This window comes from Phyllobates terribilis, unplaced genomic scaffold (assembly GCF_046119375.1).
Source record: "Phyllobates terribilis strain yellow unplaced genomic scaffold, ASM4611937v1 Scaffold_140__1_contigs__length_4765195, whole genome shotgun sequence".
Taxonomy (NCBI): domain Eukaryota; kingdom Metazoa; phylum Chordata; class Amphibia; order Anura; family Dendrobatidae; genus Phyllobates; species Phyllobates terribilis.
In genome coordinates this window covers 4,315,148-4,338,392 of record NW_027362900.1, presented here as the reverse complement: position 1 = coordinate 4,338,392, position 23,245 = coordinate 4,315,148, and the positions used below count along the sequence as shown (strand labels likewise).

The window sequence follows — 23,245 nt, the reverse complement described above, 5'->3', positions numbered from 1 at the left end:
AGAAGAATCTGTAACTTCTCTGCATTTAGTGGTTACTACTCACCTGGGTAGTCATATGTAAGAATCTCCTCTTTACACCACTCATCACCCCTCACATATGTCTCTGTAGTATTAATATGGGTCACATCTTCACCCTGAAACAAATATTGTAAAAGTCACAGACAGATGGAGAAGTCACATCTATGATCAGCTCTAATCCTGCCATCTCCACCGTTCTCATTACACAAGTATAAAACATATAATACTGGTGGATAAAACAAGACTGAGCATAAGACCTTCACAGCCGTCTACACATCATAGGGGAGATCTCATGACACCTTCTCTCCATCTACCTGATGATCCTGAGGAACATTGGGATCTTCTTGTTTACAGTCATGTGGAAGAAGAGGACGGGGACATCTCTCTGGTGTTGTCCTCTTACTGGATAGATCTGGAGGAAACACATACAGGGACTGAATTCATTCTTTACATACAGATAATTATAGGCCGTGTGTATTTAGTCCTGTCTATTACCTGGTGATGTGAGGAGCTGGGGAACCTCCATCATGACGTCCTTGTACAGATCTTTGTGTCCTTCTAAATACTCCCACTCCTCCATGGAGAAATAGACGGCGACATCCTGACACCTTATAGGAACCTGACACATACAATGATTCAGTCATCCCACCGATCCCTTCATAGCGTTACTGTATAATGTCCCAGCATTCCCAGCAGTGTCACCTCTCCAGTCAGCAGCTCAATCATCTTGTAGGTGAGTTCTAGGATCTTCTGGACATTGATGTCCTCATATATCAGTGGGTGAGGTGGAGGCCCCATGATTGGGCTCAGGGTTCTTCCCCATCCCTCAGACACAGGGTCCTGACAGTGCTCACTAGAGGTCTTCTTCACTACTGTGTAATCCTGGTTATGGAGAGACACAATAATAAATCTCACTCCAGACATTTCCAGAGTCCTCACCTCTCCAGTTCTGTCCATCTGTTATTCCCATAGATAAGAATGATGTAATGTGACGTCATCAGAATCTCTCACCTCTCCAGTAAGACGGAAGAGGATCTCTAGGGTGAGGTGTAATATCCTCTCCGCCATCTTGTCTCTGTCCATATCCATCTTTGATGGGTAAATCGGGAAAATTCTCTTATATAGAAGATCTTCAGTGAGAGGATCTGATATTGTAGAGACCTGAATGAGAAGAAGATGAGCCAATGTAACATAACAATCCTGTGTAATAATACAATTACTGGAGATAATAAGGGAAACATATGAGGAGATTTATTATTTTACAGTATTTAGTTTTATTATTTACATCTAGTAATAAAACCTATATATTTTAGCCCACAAACAATAAGTACTTTCTTCCTCGGAGTCTCCAGCTGAATACGTTTCTCATAAACTCATCTTCCATGACGCTAATTATCATTTTATTTACAGACACTGGAATCGGCATTAGTAATACTGCAGGAGATATTCATTACACGTGACATGAGAAATAACTACGTCATGATGAGGACGACATCTTCATCTTCTACTACGGCTCTAGAAACATATTGGGCCAGAGTCCGTCACTGACTACATCTCCACCGGTCGTCTATATGAATGTTTCCCGTCTTCCCCGGACTGTAATCTTCTACCATGTTAGATCTCATGTCTAATTCACATACAGAAGTTTGAGACATTTATAAAAGCTTTTTTCTTTCCACAAACACCGTGGACAGAAATTATTTGATACCAAAGTCTCCATATACAGTGTATTATGGGGTTTATTTCTGGCCTTAGGCTTTCCTATATTACAAGAGAAACGGCAGAAAAAAAAACAGATATTAAAATGCTTCAAAAGAAAACTGGCAACAAAAATTCTTGTAAAAAGAAAAAAACATGCAAAAGCATGAGACATATTTTCTTATTTTTTAATACGTTAAATACAAAAAAAATTAACTCGTTTGAGCACCAGAACATAGATGTACACTGCAGATGCAGCTGCAACACAAAGCCTGGCAGTTTAACCACTTGCTGCTGTCAAAAGCAAACATGGCATCTAAGAAGGTTTGGCAGAGTTATTCTGAATGCTCTTCCTCCTCCAAGGTTTTGATAAAATTCTATCAGGCCGGGCCAGAGGCAGCGTCCAATAAGTTACCTTTTAATGCCCCCTACATATTAGACTAAAGAAAGCACTATATTTTTTTTTTTGGGGGGGGGGGTTTAGACTATATAATGTATTTGGGGGCCTCCTGACAGATGATGTGAGGGCAGAGATAAATCTGGCATCATGAATTTCAGGGGTTAATCAGTTATTGTTCTTCCTGTAGATAATCGTCTGCTAGAGGAGTCTGGAGGTGACTCTCTCATACACACCACAGGAAAGCTGGAATATTTGTGTGATTGGGGGAGTCGGGAGAGATAGCCGTCTGCCAAATGACCGTTCAGCCAACACTTATCTCATGTGTATGGGGCCGTTAGTATTACACTGACAGGCAGTGATAATACACGGCACTACAGTAGTACAGTGCATCACCGGAGCAATCAGAGGCTTCTGTGTTGTATGATCGCACTGATGAGAGCTGTTTAAAAAAGGTTTAACGTAAAAAAAATATCACAGTTTTAGCAACAAGAAATATCCGTCACTATAGGGAAACCAGACACACTGCACAATGTTAGTTAAGTCACGTCCATAACAACTTTACTATACTCTATTATCCTATAGACATCCTATACACAGTGGAGTAGGTTGAAATCACAGATCCCAATATAAAACATAAATATAACTATATAACGCAGACCAGATGGTATGGAGATGAATGAGGGAAACCAAAGTCTGAAAATAAACTTTTCTTTACTTTACAAGAACTTGATATACATCAGATGGCAGGCACAACATTTCATGGATGGTTCTTTTGCATTATGCAGAGTCAAGAACTTTCCGGTTACATTTGGCGGTACATAACTTTTGTTACAGGCTACAACAGTCCAAAAAATCATTATAGGTAGGTCCATCATCCTCTATGGGGACCATATGGGTGCCCTCTACTCCCAGTTGATTTGTCAGTACCTCACTGGCTGAGGTATATCGGTACGACTCCTCACTGGTACTCACAAACTACATTCAATACCTCCTTGCTGTGGCTTTTCATCTTCAGTTCTTCGTGGGAGAACTCATGTCCCAGTTTGGTAACACTGTAACTTCCTCTCTAGTATAGACAATTGTTTGCTTAAATGTTAGCCTAAGATAGGGAATCTGTTCTTAACTTATTCCCCTTTAACCCCTTAACGACCCAGGGCGTATTATTACACCCCGGGTCATCACACCCGGATCAGTGAGGGCTCCGGCACTGAGCCCGCACTGAACCGAGCACATGTCAGCTGGTTATTACAGCTGACATGTGCCCGCAACAGCCGCGGGTAGAATCCTGATCCACCTGCGGCTGTTAACATGTTAAATGCCGCTGTCAATCTCTGATCGCGGGTCACCGATGGGTGGTCATGACAACCCTGGGTCTGCAGCAGACCCCAGTGGTGGTCATGCACTGATCGCTAAGAGCGCCACCTAGTGGTCAGCACTCATAGTACAGGAGCATTTCTGCTGCATACAGGGGATCTATTCGTCCCCTGTATGTAGCAGAGGAGATCAGACAGTTGCAGCTTGTAGAAGCAAGCAAAAAGTGTAAAAAAAAAAAAAAAAGTTTTTAAAAATATTAAAAAAATGAAAAAAATATAAAAGTTTAAATCACCCCCCTTTTGCCCCATTCAAAGTAAAATAATAAAAAATACACATATTTGGTATCGCCGCGTTCATAATCACCCGATATATCAATATAAAAAATGAATTAATCCGATCGGTAAACGGCGTAATGAGAAAAAAAATTCTAAACGCCAGAACTACGTTTTTTGGGTCGCCGCAACATTGCAATAAAATGAAATAACGGGCGATCAAAACATCGGATCTACCCCAAAATGGTATCAATAAAAACTTCAGATTGGTGCGCAAAAAATAAGCCCTCACTCAGCCCCAGATCCTGAAAAATGGAGATGCTACGGGTCTCGGAAAATGGTGCCATTTTTTTTTTTTTTTATTTTTTTTTTTAGCAAACTTTGGATTTTTTTTTCACCATTTAAATAAAAAAGAACCTATACATGTTTGTTGTCTACGAACTCATAACACCTGGCGAATAATAATGGCAGGTCAGTTTTAGCATTCAGTGAACGTGGTAAAAAAAATCAAAAAAAAAAAATCTGTGGTACTGCACTTTTTTTTGCAATTTCACCGCACTTGGAATTTTTTTTCCCGTTTTCCAGTACACGATATGGTAAAACCAGTGATGGCATTTAAAAGTACAACTCGTCCCGCAAAAAATAAGCTCTCACATAGCCATATTGACCAAAAAATAAAAACGCTATGGCTCTGGTAACAAGGGGAGCAAAAAACGAAAATGCAAAAACGGAAAATCCCAAGGTCGAGAAGGGGTTAATTTAATTTCCATTCCGCTGACAACCCCACTATCATCATGGGTGACTTCATCATCCCCACTGATACTTCCCTCACAGCTGCCTCTAAGCTTCTATCTCTCACTTCCTCTTTCGGCCTCGCTCAATGGTCCTCCGCAGCCACTCACAAAGATGTCCACACACTGGACCTGATCTTCTCCCTTCTCTGTTCTGTATCTAACATCTCTAACTCACCTCTCCCTCTTTCTGACCACAACCTACTTACATTATCTTCCCTCTCCTCTCTAGGTCCACAATCCCCACTCCACAAACCTGCACACCCTCGCAGAAATCTTAAGCTCCTTGATCTACATTCACTTTCTGAGTCCCTTCTCCCTCTTTCAAACGTAAGTTTGAATCCTTACACAATGCAGATGCTGCTGCCGCTTTATATAACACCACATTATCTACAGCTCTCGAATCGGCTGCCCCTCTCACACATACCAAAGCTCGTAAAATTAACAGGCAACCCTTGCACACCAGAGAGACTAGACCAGAGTTGCTGATCGGAGATGAAAAAGATCCCACATCAAAGAGGCACTTCAACGCATTCAAACTATCCCTCACTACTTTCAAGTCCACATTCCCTGCAGAAAAGCAAACATACTTCTCATCTCTCATATCCTCCCAGTCTCACAACCCTAAACAAATATTCAACACTATAAATTCTCTCCTCCGTCCCCAAGCACGTCCTCCCTCTCCACCCATCTTAGCTGAAGACTTTGCCTCATTCTTCAAGCAGAAGATTGATAACATTAGAGAAAGCTTTGGCCAACAACCCTCACAGCACCCGTTGCCTTCCCACCTCATCCCAAATCTCACAACAGAATTTACTCCAACCCTAACCCATTTCTTCAACCTATCACTAACAACTGGTGTCTTCCCCTCATACTTTAAACATGCCTCAATCACACCCCTCCCCAAAAAGCCCTCTGATGACCCATCCTCTCTGTCTAGCTATCGCCTCATATTTCTTCTCCTATATGCCTCAAAAAATTACTGGAACAACATGTCCATCATGAACTGTCCTTCCACCTCTCCTCCTGCTCCCTCTTCAACCGCTTTCAATCTGGCTTCCGACTACACCATTCCACTGAAACTGCCCTGACTAAAGTCACCAATGACCTACTAGCCACCAAATCCAAGCGACACTATTCTGTCCTCTGCTTTTGACATGGTGGACCATTCCCTATTACTACAGATTCTCTCATCACTTGGCATCACAGACTTGGCCGTATCTTGGATTTCATTATACCTAACTGATTGGACATTCAGAGTCTCACACACCACCTCTTCACCTCGGCCCCTATGTGTCGGTGTCCCGGAAGGTTCATGCCTAAAGCTCCTGCTCTTCTCCATTTACACCTTTGGCCTAGGACAGCTTGTAGAATCCCACAGATTTCAGTATCACCTCTATGCTGATGATACACAGATCTACCTCTCTGGACCCAATATCACCTCCCTACTAACCAGAATCTCACAATGTCTGTCCACTATTTCATACTTCTGCTCTGCTAGAATTCTAAAACTTAACATGGACAAAACAGAATTTATCATCTATCCCCCATCTCACTCAACTCCCTCAACAGACCTATCTGTTAAAGTAAATGACTGCTCACTCTCCACAGTTCCACAGACTCACTGCCTCGGGGTAACCCTGTACTCTGATCTCTCCTTCAAGCCACATATCCAAGCCCTTTCCACTTCCTGCCGACTCCAACTCAAAAATATTTCCCGGATCCGTACTTTTTTTTTTATAGAAACTATTCACTAAACAGTCCATAATTGACTGACCCTTTCTGAAAGTTATTGTGGGAGTAGATCCCACAGCACCCTCAGGTCCAAGTCAACCACAGGTATATCCCAGTGTTATCTGAGGATATTAAAGATATGGTCACTCTGATTGGCGTAAGTTCCTATTACTTGTGTTATCCCATCCTTTTCTTGATCTCTTGATTTGGTATGAAGTAGTGTCTATCTCTCCTGTTTTTCTGCAAATGATCATGCGGAATCCAAAATGTACTGTGGATATCTTTTTTCCCTGAATCTGGTATTCATGTCTATTGCCAGCATATTAAAATCTGTGACATTAGAACAGTTCCTTCTCAGCCTTAAAAACTGTCCCTTTTGCATTCTTTTTTTTTTTTTTTTTTTTTTTTTTTTTTTTTTTTAGGGGGGATGGGGTGGTGGCTAACCCACTTGAATAGATTATTAGTGCTTTGTAGGTTTATGTTTCTAGGGTCCCATCCCGTTCTTTCTTGATTAGTATATCGAGGAACTGGTAATAATTAAACTTGGATATAAATCTAAAGCCCACTCTATTGATGTTGAGTTCCTTGACAAATTCAAGAAATTGTTCACTCGTCCTTGACTAGATGACAAAAATGTCATCAATATATCTATCTATACCATACCCCAATATATGGATGTCACCACTTATTATTCTCAATGATATTGTGGTTTCCTTTCACCAGTTACGCGCGCCATGGCAAATTTTGGTCATGCCCCTGGCCACACCCCAATCCACGCCCATTTACAATCCCCCCCCCCCCCCCCCCGTAGAAAGAGTTGTCAGAGGGGCGTTGGTAGTGAGGAGACTGAGACTGTAGGGTGTAGACCCAAATCCGGGACTGTCCACTGTATCTGGGACAGAGATAAGCAGATGGATTCCTGGGTCTCTGGTCCAGAGTCCAGGTCAGTGCCACCTGGTGGGTCGATGAGAGGCCATGAGTCTTATCTTTCGGGGCAGCGCGACGTCATCTGTGTGTCTGCAGATGTCCGCACCAAACTACACAAGAACAATTTTCTTCCCCTTATTTGATGCGTTTTGGTGCAGATGTGAAGCCGTGTTTTTAAGGTGCTTTCTATAGGACAGAAAAGCTTTGATTTTGAACATAACGAAGTATCTGCATTTTTTAGGCTCCACATAGAAGCGTTTGAAGAGCGAGATGAGTGAGTGTGTATTGTTAGCACGCTTGGTATTAATCTTAGTGCCGCCACACACATGCAGCGGCTCAAACATAGATGCCAAACACGCTGAAAATACTCTGCAAGCACCCGAGCGTGCTTGCCGAAAGGGTTAACAATACACCCTCATCACTACTCTGCGGTTTTGGTGCATTTTCTCTATATGCTTCTTCTGAAAAAAACGGATGAAGAAAAAAAACTCAGCTGCGTTTTTAAGCGCAGAATCAAAGCTTTTCTGTACTATTAAAAAGCGTTAAAAACTCTGCTTCATATCCGCCCCAAAATCACATCAAATAAGCAGGAAAACGCATAACAGAAACGCAGCAAACACACAATAGTCAGAGAAGATTTTTATTGCGCCATTTACCGATCCCCATAAATAATCTGATCGCTGTGTTCTGCAGGTCGTTACGATTACAGGGACACCAAATATGTCCATGTTATGTGCGGATTTGTGATGTTCATTATTTTTTACAAAACTCATTAAAAATTACAATTTTTATTTATTTAATTATCAAGTGTTTTTCTATATTATTTTATAGGATGAAAAAAATCTCGGGCAGGTGCGGTCACAGGAGAATGAAGAGGCGTGTACAATGTGAGTATAGAAATCCATTCATTGTACACAGCAGTGTATTTCTATCCTGGGCAGAACCTGCAGCGCAGGTGAAGTAGACAGAATTCTAGAACTTATCTCAATAGAACTGGTGGCGCCACAGGATAAGGGTCTGCTGTGTCTGCAATGTTTTGAGGTTGAGGGTTCAAAACCAGGGACTCTCAGAAAAAACATAATTTGTAATAGCTCATAAATTTACCACTTTTCATTTATAGGACCAAAATAATCATTTTCTTCTGCTCAGTATACAGGCACCATAAAAATACTGCTATACACAATGTATTTCTATGGAATTATATGAGCTGCTTCTGGATGCATTGACTGCACTGTAAAGTCAAGTTAACTAAATCCTCCTATGTTCACCATTTGGAGCTGTAGCTCAATGGTTAGATCTTCAGCCTCTGGATACTGAGTTCCTGGTTGGAGTCGCGGGCAGGTGTGGTCACAGGAGAATGAAGAGGCGTGTACTGAGTAATATAATTTAACTTATTCACTGACACCCTCCCCCCATATCCCCACTGAGGAGGAGGAGCTACAGCCCAACATCGGAGCGGTGAGTATAAGAAGCCGGGAGAACAGCTGAGCCGTGACGGGACAGTCCCGCAGGAGAACAGCTGAGCCGTGACGGGACAGTCCCGCAGGAGAACAGCTGAGCCGTGACGGGACAGTCCCGCAGGAGAACAGCTGAGCCGTGACGGGACAGTCCCGCAGGAGAACAGCTGAGCCGTGACGGGACAGTCCCGCAGGAGAACAGCTGAGCCGTGACGGGACAGTCCCGCAGGAGAACAGCTGAGCCGTGACGGGACAGTCCCGCAGGAGAACAGCTGAGCCGTGACGGGACAGTCCCGCAGAATTCAGGACGGTTGGGAGCAGAGTAAGGCCTGCTCCCCTACATGCTGGAGGAACAAAAAAATAAAAAACAATATATCCAGCTCACTCACTATTTCTGATGAAGTCCAACGGTAGTGCCCGAGCTGAAAGCTTGTATCAGCCACAAGTAATTAGAGCAAAAAGAGGCAGGCGAATAATCCAGCACCAGTCACGTGGAAATATCTGAAAAATAAATAAAAACAACCTTTAATCCAAATGAAATTGCAATTCTAGGAGTAAGAACTTTATTGGTTCAAAACGAGTCAGTTGAATGCATCTGAATCAGCGCTTGTTTTAAGAACATGAATTTTTAATCCATTTGGAATAAAGGTTGTTTCTATATACATGCTTGAGGGTCTACATGTAGGGGAGCAGGCAGAGGGAAAACTATTTTCCACAGGAATTATTCCAACTGCAGGACTTCAGACGGAACATTATACTGTGGGGGGCATCATACATCCTGCATAAGGGGCATAATGGGGGCATGACACTGTGTGGGGGCATCATACATCCTGCATAAGGGGCATAATGGGGGCATTACACTGTGTGGGGATATCATACATTCTGCATAAGGGGCATAATGGGGGCATTACACTGTGTGGGGGCATTATACATTCTGCATAAGGGGCATAATGGGGGCATTACACTGTGTGAGGGAATCATACATCCTGCATAAGGGGCATAATGGGGGCATTACACTGTGTGAGGGAATCATACATACTGCATAAGGGGCATAATGGGGGCATTACACTGTGTGGGGGCATCATACATCCTGCATAAGGTGCATAATGAGGGCATTACACTGTGTGGGGGCATCATACATCCTGCATAAGGGGCATAATGGGGGCATTACACTGTGTGGGGATATCATACATTCTGCATAAGGGGCATAATGGGGGCATTACACTGTGTGAGGGAATCATACATCCTGCATAAGGGGCATAATGGGGGCATTACACTGTGGGGGCATCATACATCCTGCATAAGGGGCATAATGGGGGCATTACACTGTGTGGGGGCATCATACATCCTGCATAAGGGGCATAATGGGGGCATTACACTGTGTGGGGATATCATACATTCTGCATAAGGGGCATAATGGGGGCATTACACTGTGTGGGGGCATCATACATCCTGCATAAGGGGCATAATGGAGGCATTACACTGTGTGGGGATATCATACATTCTGCATAAGGGGCATAATGGGGGCATTACACTGTGTGGGGGCATCATACATTCTGCATAAGGGGCATAATGGGGGCATTACACTGTGTGAGGGAATCATACATCCTGCATAAGGGGCATAATGGGGGCATTACACTGTGGGGGGCATCATACATACTGCATAAGGGGCATAATGGGGGCATTACACTGTGTGGGGGCATCATACATACTGCATAAGGGGCATAATGGGGGCATTACACTGTGTGAGGGAATCATACATACTGCATAAGGGGCATAATGGGAGAATTACACTGTGTGGGGACATCATACATCCTGCATAAGGGGCATAATGGGGGCATTACACTGTGGGGGGCATCATACATACTGCAGAAGGGGCATAATGGGGGCATTACACTGTGTGGGGGCATCATACATCCTGCATAAGGGGCATAATGGGGGCATTACACTGTGTGAGGGAATCATACATACTGCATAAGGGGCATAATGGGGGCATTACACTGTGGGGGCATCATACATCCTGCATAAGGGGCATAATGGGGGCATTACACTGTTTGGGGGCATCATACATCCTGTATAAGGGAAATAATGTGGGCATTACACTGTGTGGGGGCATCATACATCCTGCATAAGGGGTATAATGGGGGCATTACACTGAGGGGGCAGCATATATACTGCATAAGGGGCATTACACTGTGTGAGGGCATCATACATCCTGCATAAGGGGTATAATGGGGGCATTACACTGAGGGGGCAGCATATATACTGCATAAGGGGCATTACACTGTGTGGAGGCATCATACATACTACATAAGGGGCATAATGGGGGCATTACACTGTGTGGGGGCATCATACATACTACATAAGGGGCATAATGGGGTCATTACACTGTGTGGGGGCATCATACATACTAAATAAGGGGCATAATGGGGGCATTACACTGTGTGGGGCATCATACATACTACATAAGGGACATAATGGGGGCATTACACTGTGTGGGGACATCATACATTGTGCATAAGGGGCATTACACTGTGTGGGGCATCATACATTGTGCATAAGGGGCAATACACTGTGTGGGGGCATCATATATACTACATAAGAGGCATAATGGGGGCATTACACTGTGTGGGGCATCATACATACTGCATAAGGGGCATAATGGGGGCATTACACTGTGTGCGGCATCATACATACTACATAAGGGGCATAATGGGGGCATTACACTGTGTGGGGGCATCATACATACTACATAAGAGGCATAATGGGGGCATTACACTGTGTGGGGGCATCATACATACAACATAAGGGGCATAATGGGGCATTATACTGTGGGGGCCTCATACATACTGTATAAGGGGCATAATGGGGCATTACACTGTGTGGGGGCATCATACATACTGAAAAAGAAGCATAATGGGGGCATTACACTGTGTGGGGGCATCATACATACTGCATAAGGGGCATAATGGGGGCATTAAACTGTGTGGGGCATCATACATCCTGCATAAGGGGCATAATGGGGCATTACACTGTGTGGGGGCATCATACATACTGCATAAGGGGCATAATGGGGGCATTAAACTGTGTGGGAGCATCATACATACTGCATAAGGGGCATAACGGGGGCATTACACTGTGTGGGGGGCATCATACAGACTGCATAAGGGGCATTACACTGTGTGGGGGCATCATACATACCACATAAGGGGCATAATGGGGGCATTACACTGTGTGGGGCATCATACATACTGCATAGGTGGCATAATGGGTTCATTACACTGTGGGGCATCATACATACTGCATAGGGGGCATAATGGGGGCATTACACTGTGGGGGGGCATCATACATACTGTATAAGGGGCATAATGGGGGCATTACACTGTGTGGGGGCATCATACATACTGCATAAGGGGCATAATGGGGGCATTACACTGTGTGGGGTATCATACATCCTGTATAAGGGGCATAATGGGGGCATTATACTGTGTGGGGGCATCATACATACTGCATAAGGGGCATAACGGGGGCATTACACTGTGTGGGGCATCATACATCCTGTATAAGGGGCATAATGGGGGCATTACACTGGGGGCATCATACATTCAGCATAAGGGGCATAATGAGGCATTACACTGTGTGGGGCATCATACATCCTGTATAAGGGGCATAATGGGGGCATCATACATACTGCATAAGGGGCATAATGAGGGCATTGCACTGTGTGGGGGGCATCATACATCCTGTATAAGGGGCATAATGGGGGCATTACACTGTGTGGAGGCATCATACATACTGCATAAGGGGCATAATGGGGGCATTACACTGTGTGGGGGGAATCATACATCCTGCATAAGGGGCATAATGGGGGCATTACACTGTGGGGGCATCATACATACTGCATAAGGGGCATAATGGGGGCATTACACTGTGTGGGGGCATCATACATACTGCATAAGGGGCATAATGGGGGCATTACACTGTGGGGGGCATCATATATACTGCATAAGGGGCATAATGGGGGCATTACACTGTGGGGGCATCATACATACTGCATAAGGGGCATAATGGGGGCATTACACTGTGTGGGGGCATCATACATACTGCATAAGGGGCATCATACATACTGCATAAGGGGCATAATGGGGGCATTACACTGTGTGGGGGCATCATACATACTGCATAAGGGGCATAATGGGGGCATTGCACTGTGTGGGGGCATCATACATACTGCATAAGGGGCATAATGGGGGCATTACACTGTGTGGGGGCATCATACATACTGCATAAGGGGCATAATGGGGGCATTACACTGTGTGGGGGCATCATACATACTGCATAAGGGGCATAATGGGGGCATTACACTGTGGGGCCAGTAAAGGGATCCTGTACTATGAGAACAATACGTTTCCCCCCTTCCTGTCTCCATAGTTGGGTCGTATGTATCTATTACAGGAAACCTTATGATTCTTATAAAGAGTCTCCGTGCTGAAGGGGTTAATACCCCCTGCGCCCAGTAATGGGGTCTCCACATACCTCCACCTGCAGAGCCGCCACCACATATATGGCTGTTCTGTGCGCACAGGAGCTGTGATGAGGTCACAGGAGGGGAGGAGTCAGGGGTCACATGATCAGGGGCCTCAGTGGATGCAGGACTCTGCTGTGCTGGTTGTCATGGTGCTGGATGAGCTGAAGTTTATGTGTGGGGTCAGGAGGGGTTTACAGTGTGGATGTAGCAGAGCCGCGTGTGTACGAGGTGTACGGAGCAGAGCCGCGTGTGTACGAGGTGTACGGAGCAGAGCCGCGTGTGTACGAGGTGTACGGAGCAGAGCCGCGTGTGTACGAGGTGTACGGAGCGGAGCCGTGTGTACGAGGTGTACGGAGCAGAGCCGCGTGTGTACGAGGTGTACGGAGCAGAGCCGTGTGTACGAGGTGTACGGAGCGGAGCCGTGTGTGTACGAGGTGTACGGAGCAGAGCCGCGTGTTTACGAGGTGTACGGAGCGGAGCCGCGTGTGTACGAGGTGTACGGAGCAGAGCCGTGTGTGTACGAGGTGTACGGAGCGGAGCCGCGTGTGTACGAGGTGTACGGAGCGGAGCCGCGTGTGTACGAGGTGTACGGAGCGGAGCCGCGTGTGTACGAGGTATACGGAGCGGAGCCGCGTATGTACGAGGTGTACGGAGCGGAGCCGCGTGTGTACGAGGTGTACGGAGCGGAGCCGCGTGTGTACGAGGTGTACGGAGCGGAGCCGCGTGTGTACGAGGTGTACGGAGCGGAGCCGCGTGTGTACGAGGTGTACGGAGCGGAGCCGCGTGTGTACGAGGTGTACGGAGCAGAGCCGTGTGTACGAGGTGTACGGAGCGGAGCCGCGTGTGTACGAGGTGTACGGAGCGGAGCCGCGTGTGTACGAGGTGTACGGAGCAGAGCCGCGTATGTACGAGGTGTACGGAGCGGAGCCGCGTGTGTACGAGGTGTACGGAGCGGAGCCGCGTGTGTACGAGGTGTACGGAGCGGAGCCGCGTGTGTACGAGGTGTACGGAGCGGAGCCGCGTGTGTACGAGGTGTACGGAGCGGAGCCGCGTGTGTACGAGGTGTACGGAGCGGAGCCGCGTGTGTACGAGGTGTACGGAGCGGAGCCGCGTGTGTACGAGGTGTACGGAGCGGAGCCGCGCGTGTACGAGGCGTACGGAGCGGAGCCGCGCGTGTACGAGGCGTACGGAGCGGAGCCGCGCGTGTACGAGGCGTACGGAGCGGAGCCGCGCGTGTACGAGGCGTACGGAGCGGATCCGCGCGTGTACGAGGCGTACGGAGCGGAGCCGCGCGTGTACGAGGCGTACGGAGCGGAGCCGCGCGTGTACGAGGCGTACGGAGCGGAGCCGCGCGTGTACGAGGCGTACGGAGCGGACCGCGCGTGTACGAGGCGTACGGAGCGGACCGCGCGTGTACGAGGCGTACGGAGCGGAGCCGCGCGTGTACGAGGCGTACGGAGCGGAGCCGTGTGTGTACGAGGTGTACGGAGCGGAGCCGGGTGTGTACGAGGCGTACGGAGCGGAGCCGCATGTGTACGAGGCGTACGGAGCGGACCGCGTGTGTACGAGGCGTACGGAGCGGAGCCGCGTGTGTACGAGGCGTACGGAGCGGAGCCGCGTGTGTACGAGGCGTACGGAGCGGAGCCGCGTGTGTACGAGGCGTACGGAGCGGAGCCGCGTGTGTACGAGGCGTACGGAGCGGAGCCGCGTGTGTACGAGGTGTACGGAGCGGAGCCGCGTGTGTACGAGGTGTACGGAGCGGAGCCGCGTGTGTACGAGGCGTACGGAGCGGAGCCGCGCGTGTACGAGGCGTACGGAGCGGAGCCGCGCGTGTACGAGGCGTACGTAGCGGAGCCGGGCGTGTACGAGGCGTGCAGGGCGGAGCCGAGCGTGTACGAGGAGTGCGGAGCGGAGTCGCACGTGTATGAGGCGTGCGGAGCAGAGCCGGGCGTGTACGAGGCGTGCGGGGCGGGGCGGAGCCGCGTGTGTACGAGGTGTACGGAGCGGAGCCGCGCGTGTACGAGGTGTACGGAGCGGAGCCGCGCGTGTACGAGGTGTACGGAGCGGAGCCGCGCGTGTACGAGGTGTACGGAGCGGAGCCGCGCGTGTACGATGTGTACGGAGCGGAGCCGCGCGTGTACGAGGTGTACGGAGCGGAGCCGCGTGTGTACGAGGTGTACGGAGCGGAGCCCCGTGTGTACGAGGTGTAGGGAGCGGAGCCGGGCGTGTACGAGGCGTGCGGAGCCGCGTGTGTACGAGGCGTGCGGAGCGGAGCCGCGTGTGTACGAGGCGTACGGAGCGGAGCCGGGTGTGTACGAGGCTTGCGGAGCCGGGCGTGTACGAGGTGTACGGAGCGGAGCCGCGCGTGTACGAGGTGTACGGAGCGGATGCTGCCCCTCTCCAGGAGCGATCACAGCAGCACGGCATGAGACGTTCTTGTACTACACAGACTGTCCTGACAGAACACAGCTCGTCAGGACATAGCCCCGACCTCCAGCGACAGCCGGACAGTCCCATTGGATCGGGGACGGTTGGGAGGTTTCTGTATATAAGTTGTGTGTGATAATTGTAGAATTATTAATGTCTTAGCATATAAGGATGTACCTGAGTGTTTGTGCCGGGGTCCACATGCATGGAGGGGTTGAGGTGGTGCTGGCTGTATTATGCAGACGGCATCTGCCTGTAACAGTAGTAACCAGAAACTACTAGAAACTCTGCACCAAAATGAAGCAAATCCTTATTCTGGGACCTTCGCCTTGTACGTAACACCCCCGGATCCGGTACAAGCCGGGCAGATGTTCTCATTCATGTCATTTTCTGCTTAATGTTCTGCGGTTTTCTGGCCAACTATAAAAAAGAAAAAGCGTAAAACAATATTTGTTTCTGCTGCATTGACATAAGTACAATCTTTCATTATATATAAATCTATTACACGTCGGGTCAATGCTGTAAAGGACAGTAAAGTGCCAGGGTTGTGGTTGTGGTTTTTGGGTCTCTCTACTTCCCTCCCAAAACTGCGATCAGAAACTTGTAACTACTGATCTCTCCACAAGAAGAAGCCGACAACTCCATCAATGGGATCATTTTATAAAATTAGGTCTTCGCAAGATGAAAATGGTCTCACAAACCACATTTTTTTTAAATGTTCATAAAAAAAAACAAAAAAACAAAAATAATAACCTTACTTTGATTTTTTCCCCATTTTTCAATACTTTATGTGGTAAATTGAATGTTGTCATTCCAAACAACAACTAGTCCCACAAAACACAAGCCCTCCGTCTATGTGAATGAAAAAACAAAGTTATATTTTTTGGGAAAAAGGGGAGGAAAAAAAAAAAAAAATTGGTCTTGTCAGAATAATGTAATTGCTATATATATATATATTTTTAAAATTGAATAATTTTACCCCAAAATTGTGATCTGTTATAATATTATCATTCTTCATGCGAGATTAATCATTAGTCTGTAATAAATCCAAACATCTGGAAGATGTAGAACAATATATCTGTGATTCTCTTCTGCCAGGATAAGCGCCTCCTTTCTGTCCTTTCTGTGATGGAGAAAACGCTTGAAAGATTCAGAAAGTCCGATGAGTTTTTGGAGCTTATTGTAAAGGGCCTTAATGACGACCTGGGAAAGAAACCACCAGAAACAAAGGATCCAACCAGGTAAGTTCTAATGATCCCATCTGATAAAATGATCAGCTTTATTCCCATGGGATTGTTCTGTAGAAGAGATGGGACCTGCAGCATTTTCATCCTGAACTTCACTATGTATAGATGTAGCAAAGCTTAATGTGACAATTCACACAGCGCAGTGATAAATTGTCTCAGAAGGTTAGCTCTCATAACAGAATTAACATCACTTATAGTGGAGCTAAACTTACAATTTGTTTTCAGAATTGTGAAAATTCTGGCACTTTGCAAAGCACTTCATTAGTTTCTTTGGCGTCATATCCATAAAATGATGATATTAAAGTGGCCTCCAGACCCTGCTTTTCCCCAGTGCAGGAGCGTTGCTGGGGTCCTAAGAGATCAGGGACCCCAGCCCCAAAGTACATGTTTCCCCATATAACCTCCCTGCCACTTAAAAGAGGATTTATACATATATAATTACAGTATACCACTGTTACTAATCTAAAATACACTATACAAAGACCAATATTCCCAAAATTACTACTATACAAGGCCAAAATGATCCTGCTACACAATGTCCTCTACCATCACCACCACACAGTGAGTCCATATATGAAAGAAAACCCCGCAGGGTAAAAGACCATCAAAGGAGTCCAGGGAGTATAAAATCTATCATATTTATTCAGCAATAGAAGAATAGGATGATGGGGGAAGGGACACAACACATATGTGATTGTTAGACATGTAAGCGAAAAAAAGCCAGGCACGCAAGGAAGGGGCCATTCCAGGTATAATGGCTGTCTATAGTATCATCATGGGTATACTAAAATATCCCAAAATAGACATCGCATATATTCCACTGGGGGCAACAGTCATCATATGCAGGTGCATCTCACTAAATTAGAATATCATCAAAAAGATAATTTATTTCAGTTCTTCAATACAAAAAGTGAAACTCATATATTATATAGAGTCATTACAGACAGAGAGATCTATTTCAAGTGTTTATTTCTATTAATGTTGACGATTATGGCTTACAGCCAATGAAAACACAAAAGTCATTACCTCAGTAAATTAGAATAATTAACAAAAAACACCTGCAACAGCTTCCTAAGTGTTTAAAAATGTCCCATAGTCTGTTTCAGTAGGCTCCACAATCATGGAGAAGACTGCTGACTTGACAAATGCGAAGAAGGCAGTCATTGACACCATCCACACGGTCCCAGAGTTCCAATTTTCCTTTGGAAATCAAGGTCCCAGAGTCTGGAGGAAGAGTGGAGAGGCCACAATCCAAGCTGCTTGAGGTCTAGTGTGAAGTTTCCACAATCAGTGATGGTTTGGGGAGCCATGTCATCTGCTGGTGGAGGTCCACTGTGTTTTATCAAGACCAAAGTCAGCGCAGCCGTCTACCAGGAAATTTTACAGCACTTCATGCTTCCCTCTGCCGACAAGCTTTTTGGAGATGGAAATGTCATTCTCCAGCAGGACTTAGCACCTGTCCACACTGCCAAAAGTACCAATACCTGGTTTACACACAACAGTATCACTCTGCTTAATTGGTCAGCAAACTCACATGACCTTAACCCCATAGAGAATCTATTATAGAGAATCTATGGGGTATTGTCAAGAGGAAGATAAGAGACACCAAACCCAACAATGCAGACGAGCTGAAGGCTGCTATCAAAGCCACCTGGGCTTCCATAACACCTCAGCAGTGCCACAGGCTGATCGCCTCGATGCCACACCGCATTGATGCAGTAATTGATGCAAAAGGAGCCCCGACCAAGTATTGAGTGCATTTACTGAACATACATTTCAGTAGGCCAACATTTCGGATTTTAAAAACATTTTTCAAGCTGATGTTATAAAGTATTTTAATTTACTGAGATAATGACTTTTGTGATTTCATTGGCTGTAAGCCATAATGAGTTGGGTACCGCCAATGGTGGCAGGCCACACCACTGCTATGGGGCCCGTGAGCCTCAGGGGAGTGAGGAGGATAGGTGAGTATTGGGGGGTGGGAGGTTCCGGCGGCGGAGGAGCGGGCACACTCAGTAGCGGCTGCTGTAGCTACCACGTGTGCCTGCTGCTAAAGGGACATGAATATTCCCTCTTCTCCACTTCCATGGGCGTGGAGAAGAGGGAATATTCATTCTCTTTAGTAGCGGGCACGGAGGAGCGCTGAGCCGTGGCTCCTGCTTACAGTGCCCGCTACTAAAGAGAATGCATATTCACGCTTGTCAACGCTCATAGTCCCGGCGTGGAGAGGAGTGAATATGCCGGCAGCAGCAGCAGCTCACCTAGGCAACTGAGAGCGCGCGCTGCTCAGATACCAACATGATAGAGACAGACAGACAGAACACAGCAGCTCTGGAGCAGAGGTGAGGAAGGAAGGTGAGTATAAGTGTTTATTTTTTGTGTGTGCAGTGATGGGGCCACACATACCAGGATTGGGGGGTGAGGAGGCCACACATACCAAGATTGGGGGATGAGGAGGCCATACATACCAGGATTGGGGGATGAGGAGGCCACACATACCAGGATTGGGGGATGAGGAGGCCACACATACCAGGATTGGGGGATGAGGGGGCCATGCATGCCAGGATTGGGGGATGAGGGGTGCCATATGTACCAGGATTGGGGGATGAGGGGTGCCATACATACCAGGATTGGTGATGAGGGAGCCATACATACCAGGATGGTGAAATTTTCCAGTAACTGCTGCATTTCCCACCCTAGGCTTATACTCAGCTCAATACGTTTTCCCAGTTTTTTTGTGGTAAAATTAGGGGCCTCGGCTTATACTCGGGTCGTCTTATTTAAAACATACGGTATTTTAAAGTCAGTGAGTACGTGGTGCCCATAATACTGCAGGACTGTGTGGTGTATTATACTATATGGGGGCTGTATTTTACCCTTTGGGGTGTGAAATATACTGTATGGAGGACTATGGGGAGTGCATTATATTCTATCGAGGACCATGGGAAGTTCATTATACTATATGGAGGATTATGGGGGGTGCATTATACTATATGGAGGATTTTGGAGGGTGCATTATACTATATGGAGGATTATGGGTGGCATATTATACTATATGGAAGTCTATGTGGGGCCATTATGATATTTTGAGGGCTATGTGGGGGGCCATTATACTGTATGGAGGGCTGTGTGGGAGTCACAGTTGGGGGGATCATACTGTGTTAGGGTCACCATACTTTGCCTTGGGAGTTGAAGTGGGGTACAATAAGGTCATTATACTGTTCATGTAGAGGCTAATGTGGAGGAATGCACCATGGGGGTATCATACTGTGTTTGGGGGGCACTTTTATTGGCATCATGCTTCATGGGGGCAATGAAAGAGGGATCTAGGACTTCAGTAGGAGGAAAATTAGAAAAACGAAGTAAAGGCTGGAAAGTTGTGAGATCGGCTCTTCTGTGACACAGACAAATACTTATTTATTTTTTTGGTGGGGGGGGTCCAATTAGAGCTTCTGCTATGGGGCCTCATGATGTCTATGTGCGCTCCTGGCCATAATCATCAACATTAACAGAAATAAACACTTGAAATAGATCACTTTGATTGTAATGACTTTATAGAATATATGAGTTTCATTTTCAGCATTGAAGAACTAAAATAAATAAACTTTTTGATGATATTCTAATTTAGTGAGATACACCTGTATATATAAGGGGTGTGGGTGCCATCATACTATAAGGGGCTATGGGAGTCATCATGCTATATATAAGGGGCAGTGGGGCCATCATATTATATAAAATGGGGAGTGGGTGCCAGAATACAGTTTATAAGGGGCTGTGGGGCCATCATACAGTATAAAGGGAGCTGTAGGGGCCATAATATAGTGTACAAGTGGGTGTGGGGGCCATCATACAGTATATATTGGGCTGCGGGGGCCATCATACAGTACTGTATATATGGGGCTGTGAGGGCCATTATACAGGATATAGGGAGTTGTAGCGACCATCATGCCAGTTATAAGGAGTTGCAGGGACCATCATACAGTGCATAGGGAGCTGCGGAGACCATCAGACAATGCATAGGGAGCTGTGGGGACCATCATACAGTGCATAGGGAGCTGTGGGGACCATCATACAATGCATAGGGAGCTATGGGGATCATCATACAGTGCATAGGGAGCTGTGGGGACCATCAGACAATGCATATGGAGCTGTAGAGACCATCATACAGTGCATAGGGAGCTGTGGGGACCATTATGTAGTGCATAGGGAGCTGTGGGTACCATTATGCAGTGCATAGAGAGCTGTGGGGACCATTATGCAGTGCATAGGGAGTTGTGGGGACCATTATGCAGTGCATAGGGAGCTGTGGGGACCATTATGCAGTGCATAGGGAGTTGTAGAGACCATCATACAGAGCGTAGGGAGCTGTGGGGACTATCATACAGTACATAAGGAGCTGTGGGGACCATCATACTGTGTATAAGAAGCCGTGGGGACCATCATACAGTGTATAAGGAGCCGTGGGGACTATCATACAGTGTATAAGGAGCTGCGGGGACGATCATACAGTGCGTAGAGAGCTGTGGGGACCATCAGACAATGCATAGGGAGCTGTGGAGACCATCATACAGTGCATAGGGAGAGGTGGGGACCATCATACAGGGCATAGGGAGAGGTGGGGACCATTATGCTGTTCATAGGGAGCTGTGGGGACCATCATACCGAGCGTAGGGAGCTGCGGGGACCATCATACAGTACATAAGGAGCCGTGGGGACCATCATACAGTGTATAAAGAGCCGTGGGGACCATCATTCAGTGCATAAGGAGCTGTGGGGACCATCATACAGTGCGTAGAGAGCTATGAAGACCATCATACAATGCATAGGGAGCTGTGAAGACCATCATACAGTGCATAGGGCACTGTGGGGACCATCATACAGAGCGTAGGGAGCTGTGGGGACCATCATACAGAGCATAGCGAGCTGTGGGGACCATCATACAGAGCATTGGGAGCTGTGGGGACCATCATTCAGTGTCTAGGGAGCTGTGGGGACCCTCATACAGTATCTAAGGAGCTGTGGGGACCATCATACAGTGTGTAGGGAGCTGTGGGGACCATCATACAGTGTATAGGGAAATATGAGGACCATCATACAGTATCTAAGGAGCTGTGGGGACCATCATACAGTGCATAGTGAGCTGTGGGGACCATTATACAGAGCGTAGATAGCTGTGGGGACCATTATACAGTATCTAAGGAGCTGTGGGGACCATCATACAGTGTATAGGGAAGTATGAGGACCATCATACAGTATCTAAGGAGCTGTGGGGACCATCATACAGTGTATAGGGAAGTATGAGGTCCATCATACAGTATCTAAGGAGCTGTGGGGACCATCATACAGTGCATAGTGAGCTGTGGGTACCATTATACAGAGCGTAGATAGCTGTGGAGATCATCATACCGTGCATAGGGAGCTGTGGTTTCCATCATACAGAGCATAGGGAGCTGTGGGGACCATCATACAGTGTCTAGGGAGCTGTGGGGACCATCTTACAGTATCTAAGGAGCTGTGGGGACCATCATACAGTGTGTAGGGAGCTGTGGGGACCATCATACAGTGTATAGGGCGCTGTGGGGACCATCATACAGAACGTAGGGAGCTGTGGGGACCATCATACAGTGCATAGGAAGCTGTGGGGACCATCATAAAGTGCATAGGGAGCTGTGGGGACCATCATACAGAGCGTAGGGAGCTGTGGGGACCAGGATACAGTGCATATGGAACTGTGGGTACCATCATACAGTGCATAGGGAGCTGTGGGGACCATCATACAGGGTATAGGGAGCTATGGAGATCATCATACAGTGCGTGGGGAGCTGTGGGGATCATCATACCGTGCTTAGGGAGCTGTGGGGACCATCATACAGTGTCTAGGGAGCTGTGGGGACCATCATGTAGGATATAGGGATCTGTGGGGACCATCATACAGTGTGTAGTGAGCTATGGGACTATCATACAATATACAGGGTGCTATGGGGGCACTCAGGACTTGAAGAAGAACTTTGTAGTTGGGTGTAGTTTGATTGTGGCTTTAAGGGGGCATTATTACTTAAAGGGGATACTCAACGGTATTTGTTGCTTGGAGGGAACACTTCAGATATTGAAACTTTCATAAGAGCATATCTGGCATTATTACTTGCTAGGTAGCACAGTGGGGTCTTTACTACTTTCTATGGGACGCTATTATTTTTATAGGTCCCCTCTATCTGGCACACAGTCTTTGTAGCATTAATTGGTGGAGGGTAATCATAGTAATGACATAATTTTTGAAGTATTGAGGTTCCTATTCCACGTGGGAAGAGCAGGCAGCATGGGGAGGTTGTGCAGGGTGGGAATAGATGGGGACGGTGCTGGAAATGTGAGAAGTCAGATGGTCTTTGTACAGTGTGTTTTTTATGTAGAGGCAATGGTCATATAATACTATGT

At 46.8% G+C, this 23,245-nt stretch overlaps 1 protein-coding gene and 1 pseudogene across 1 annotated transcript; one reads left to right on the top strand and one right to left on the bottom strand.

The window, feature by feature from the left end:
- The window catches only part of LOC141205550 (uncharacterized), a 241,269-nt pseudogene that overhangs the window by 59,116 nt on the left and 158,908 nt on the right, over positions 1-23,245 (top strand).
- Positions 497-9,114, bottom strand: LOC141205546 (gastrula zinc finger protein XlCGF66.1-like). Its single transcript, XM_073664112.1, has 4 exons — positions 9,001-9,114; positions 1,030-1,179; positions 721-900; positions 497-637 (listed from the first exon to the last, which is right to left on the bottom strand). Exons 2-4 carry the CDS (start codon positions 1,105-1,107, stop codon positions 497-499), a joined length of 399 nt encoding a protein of 132 aa, XP_073520213.1. The 5' UTR covers positions 1,108-1,179; positions 9,001-9,114.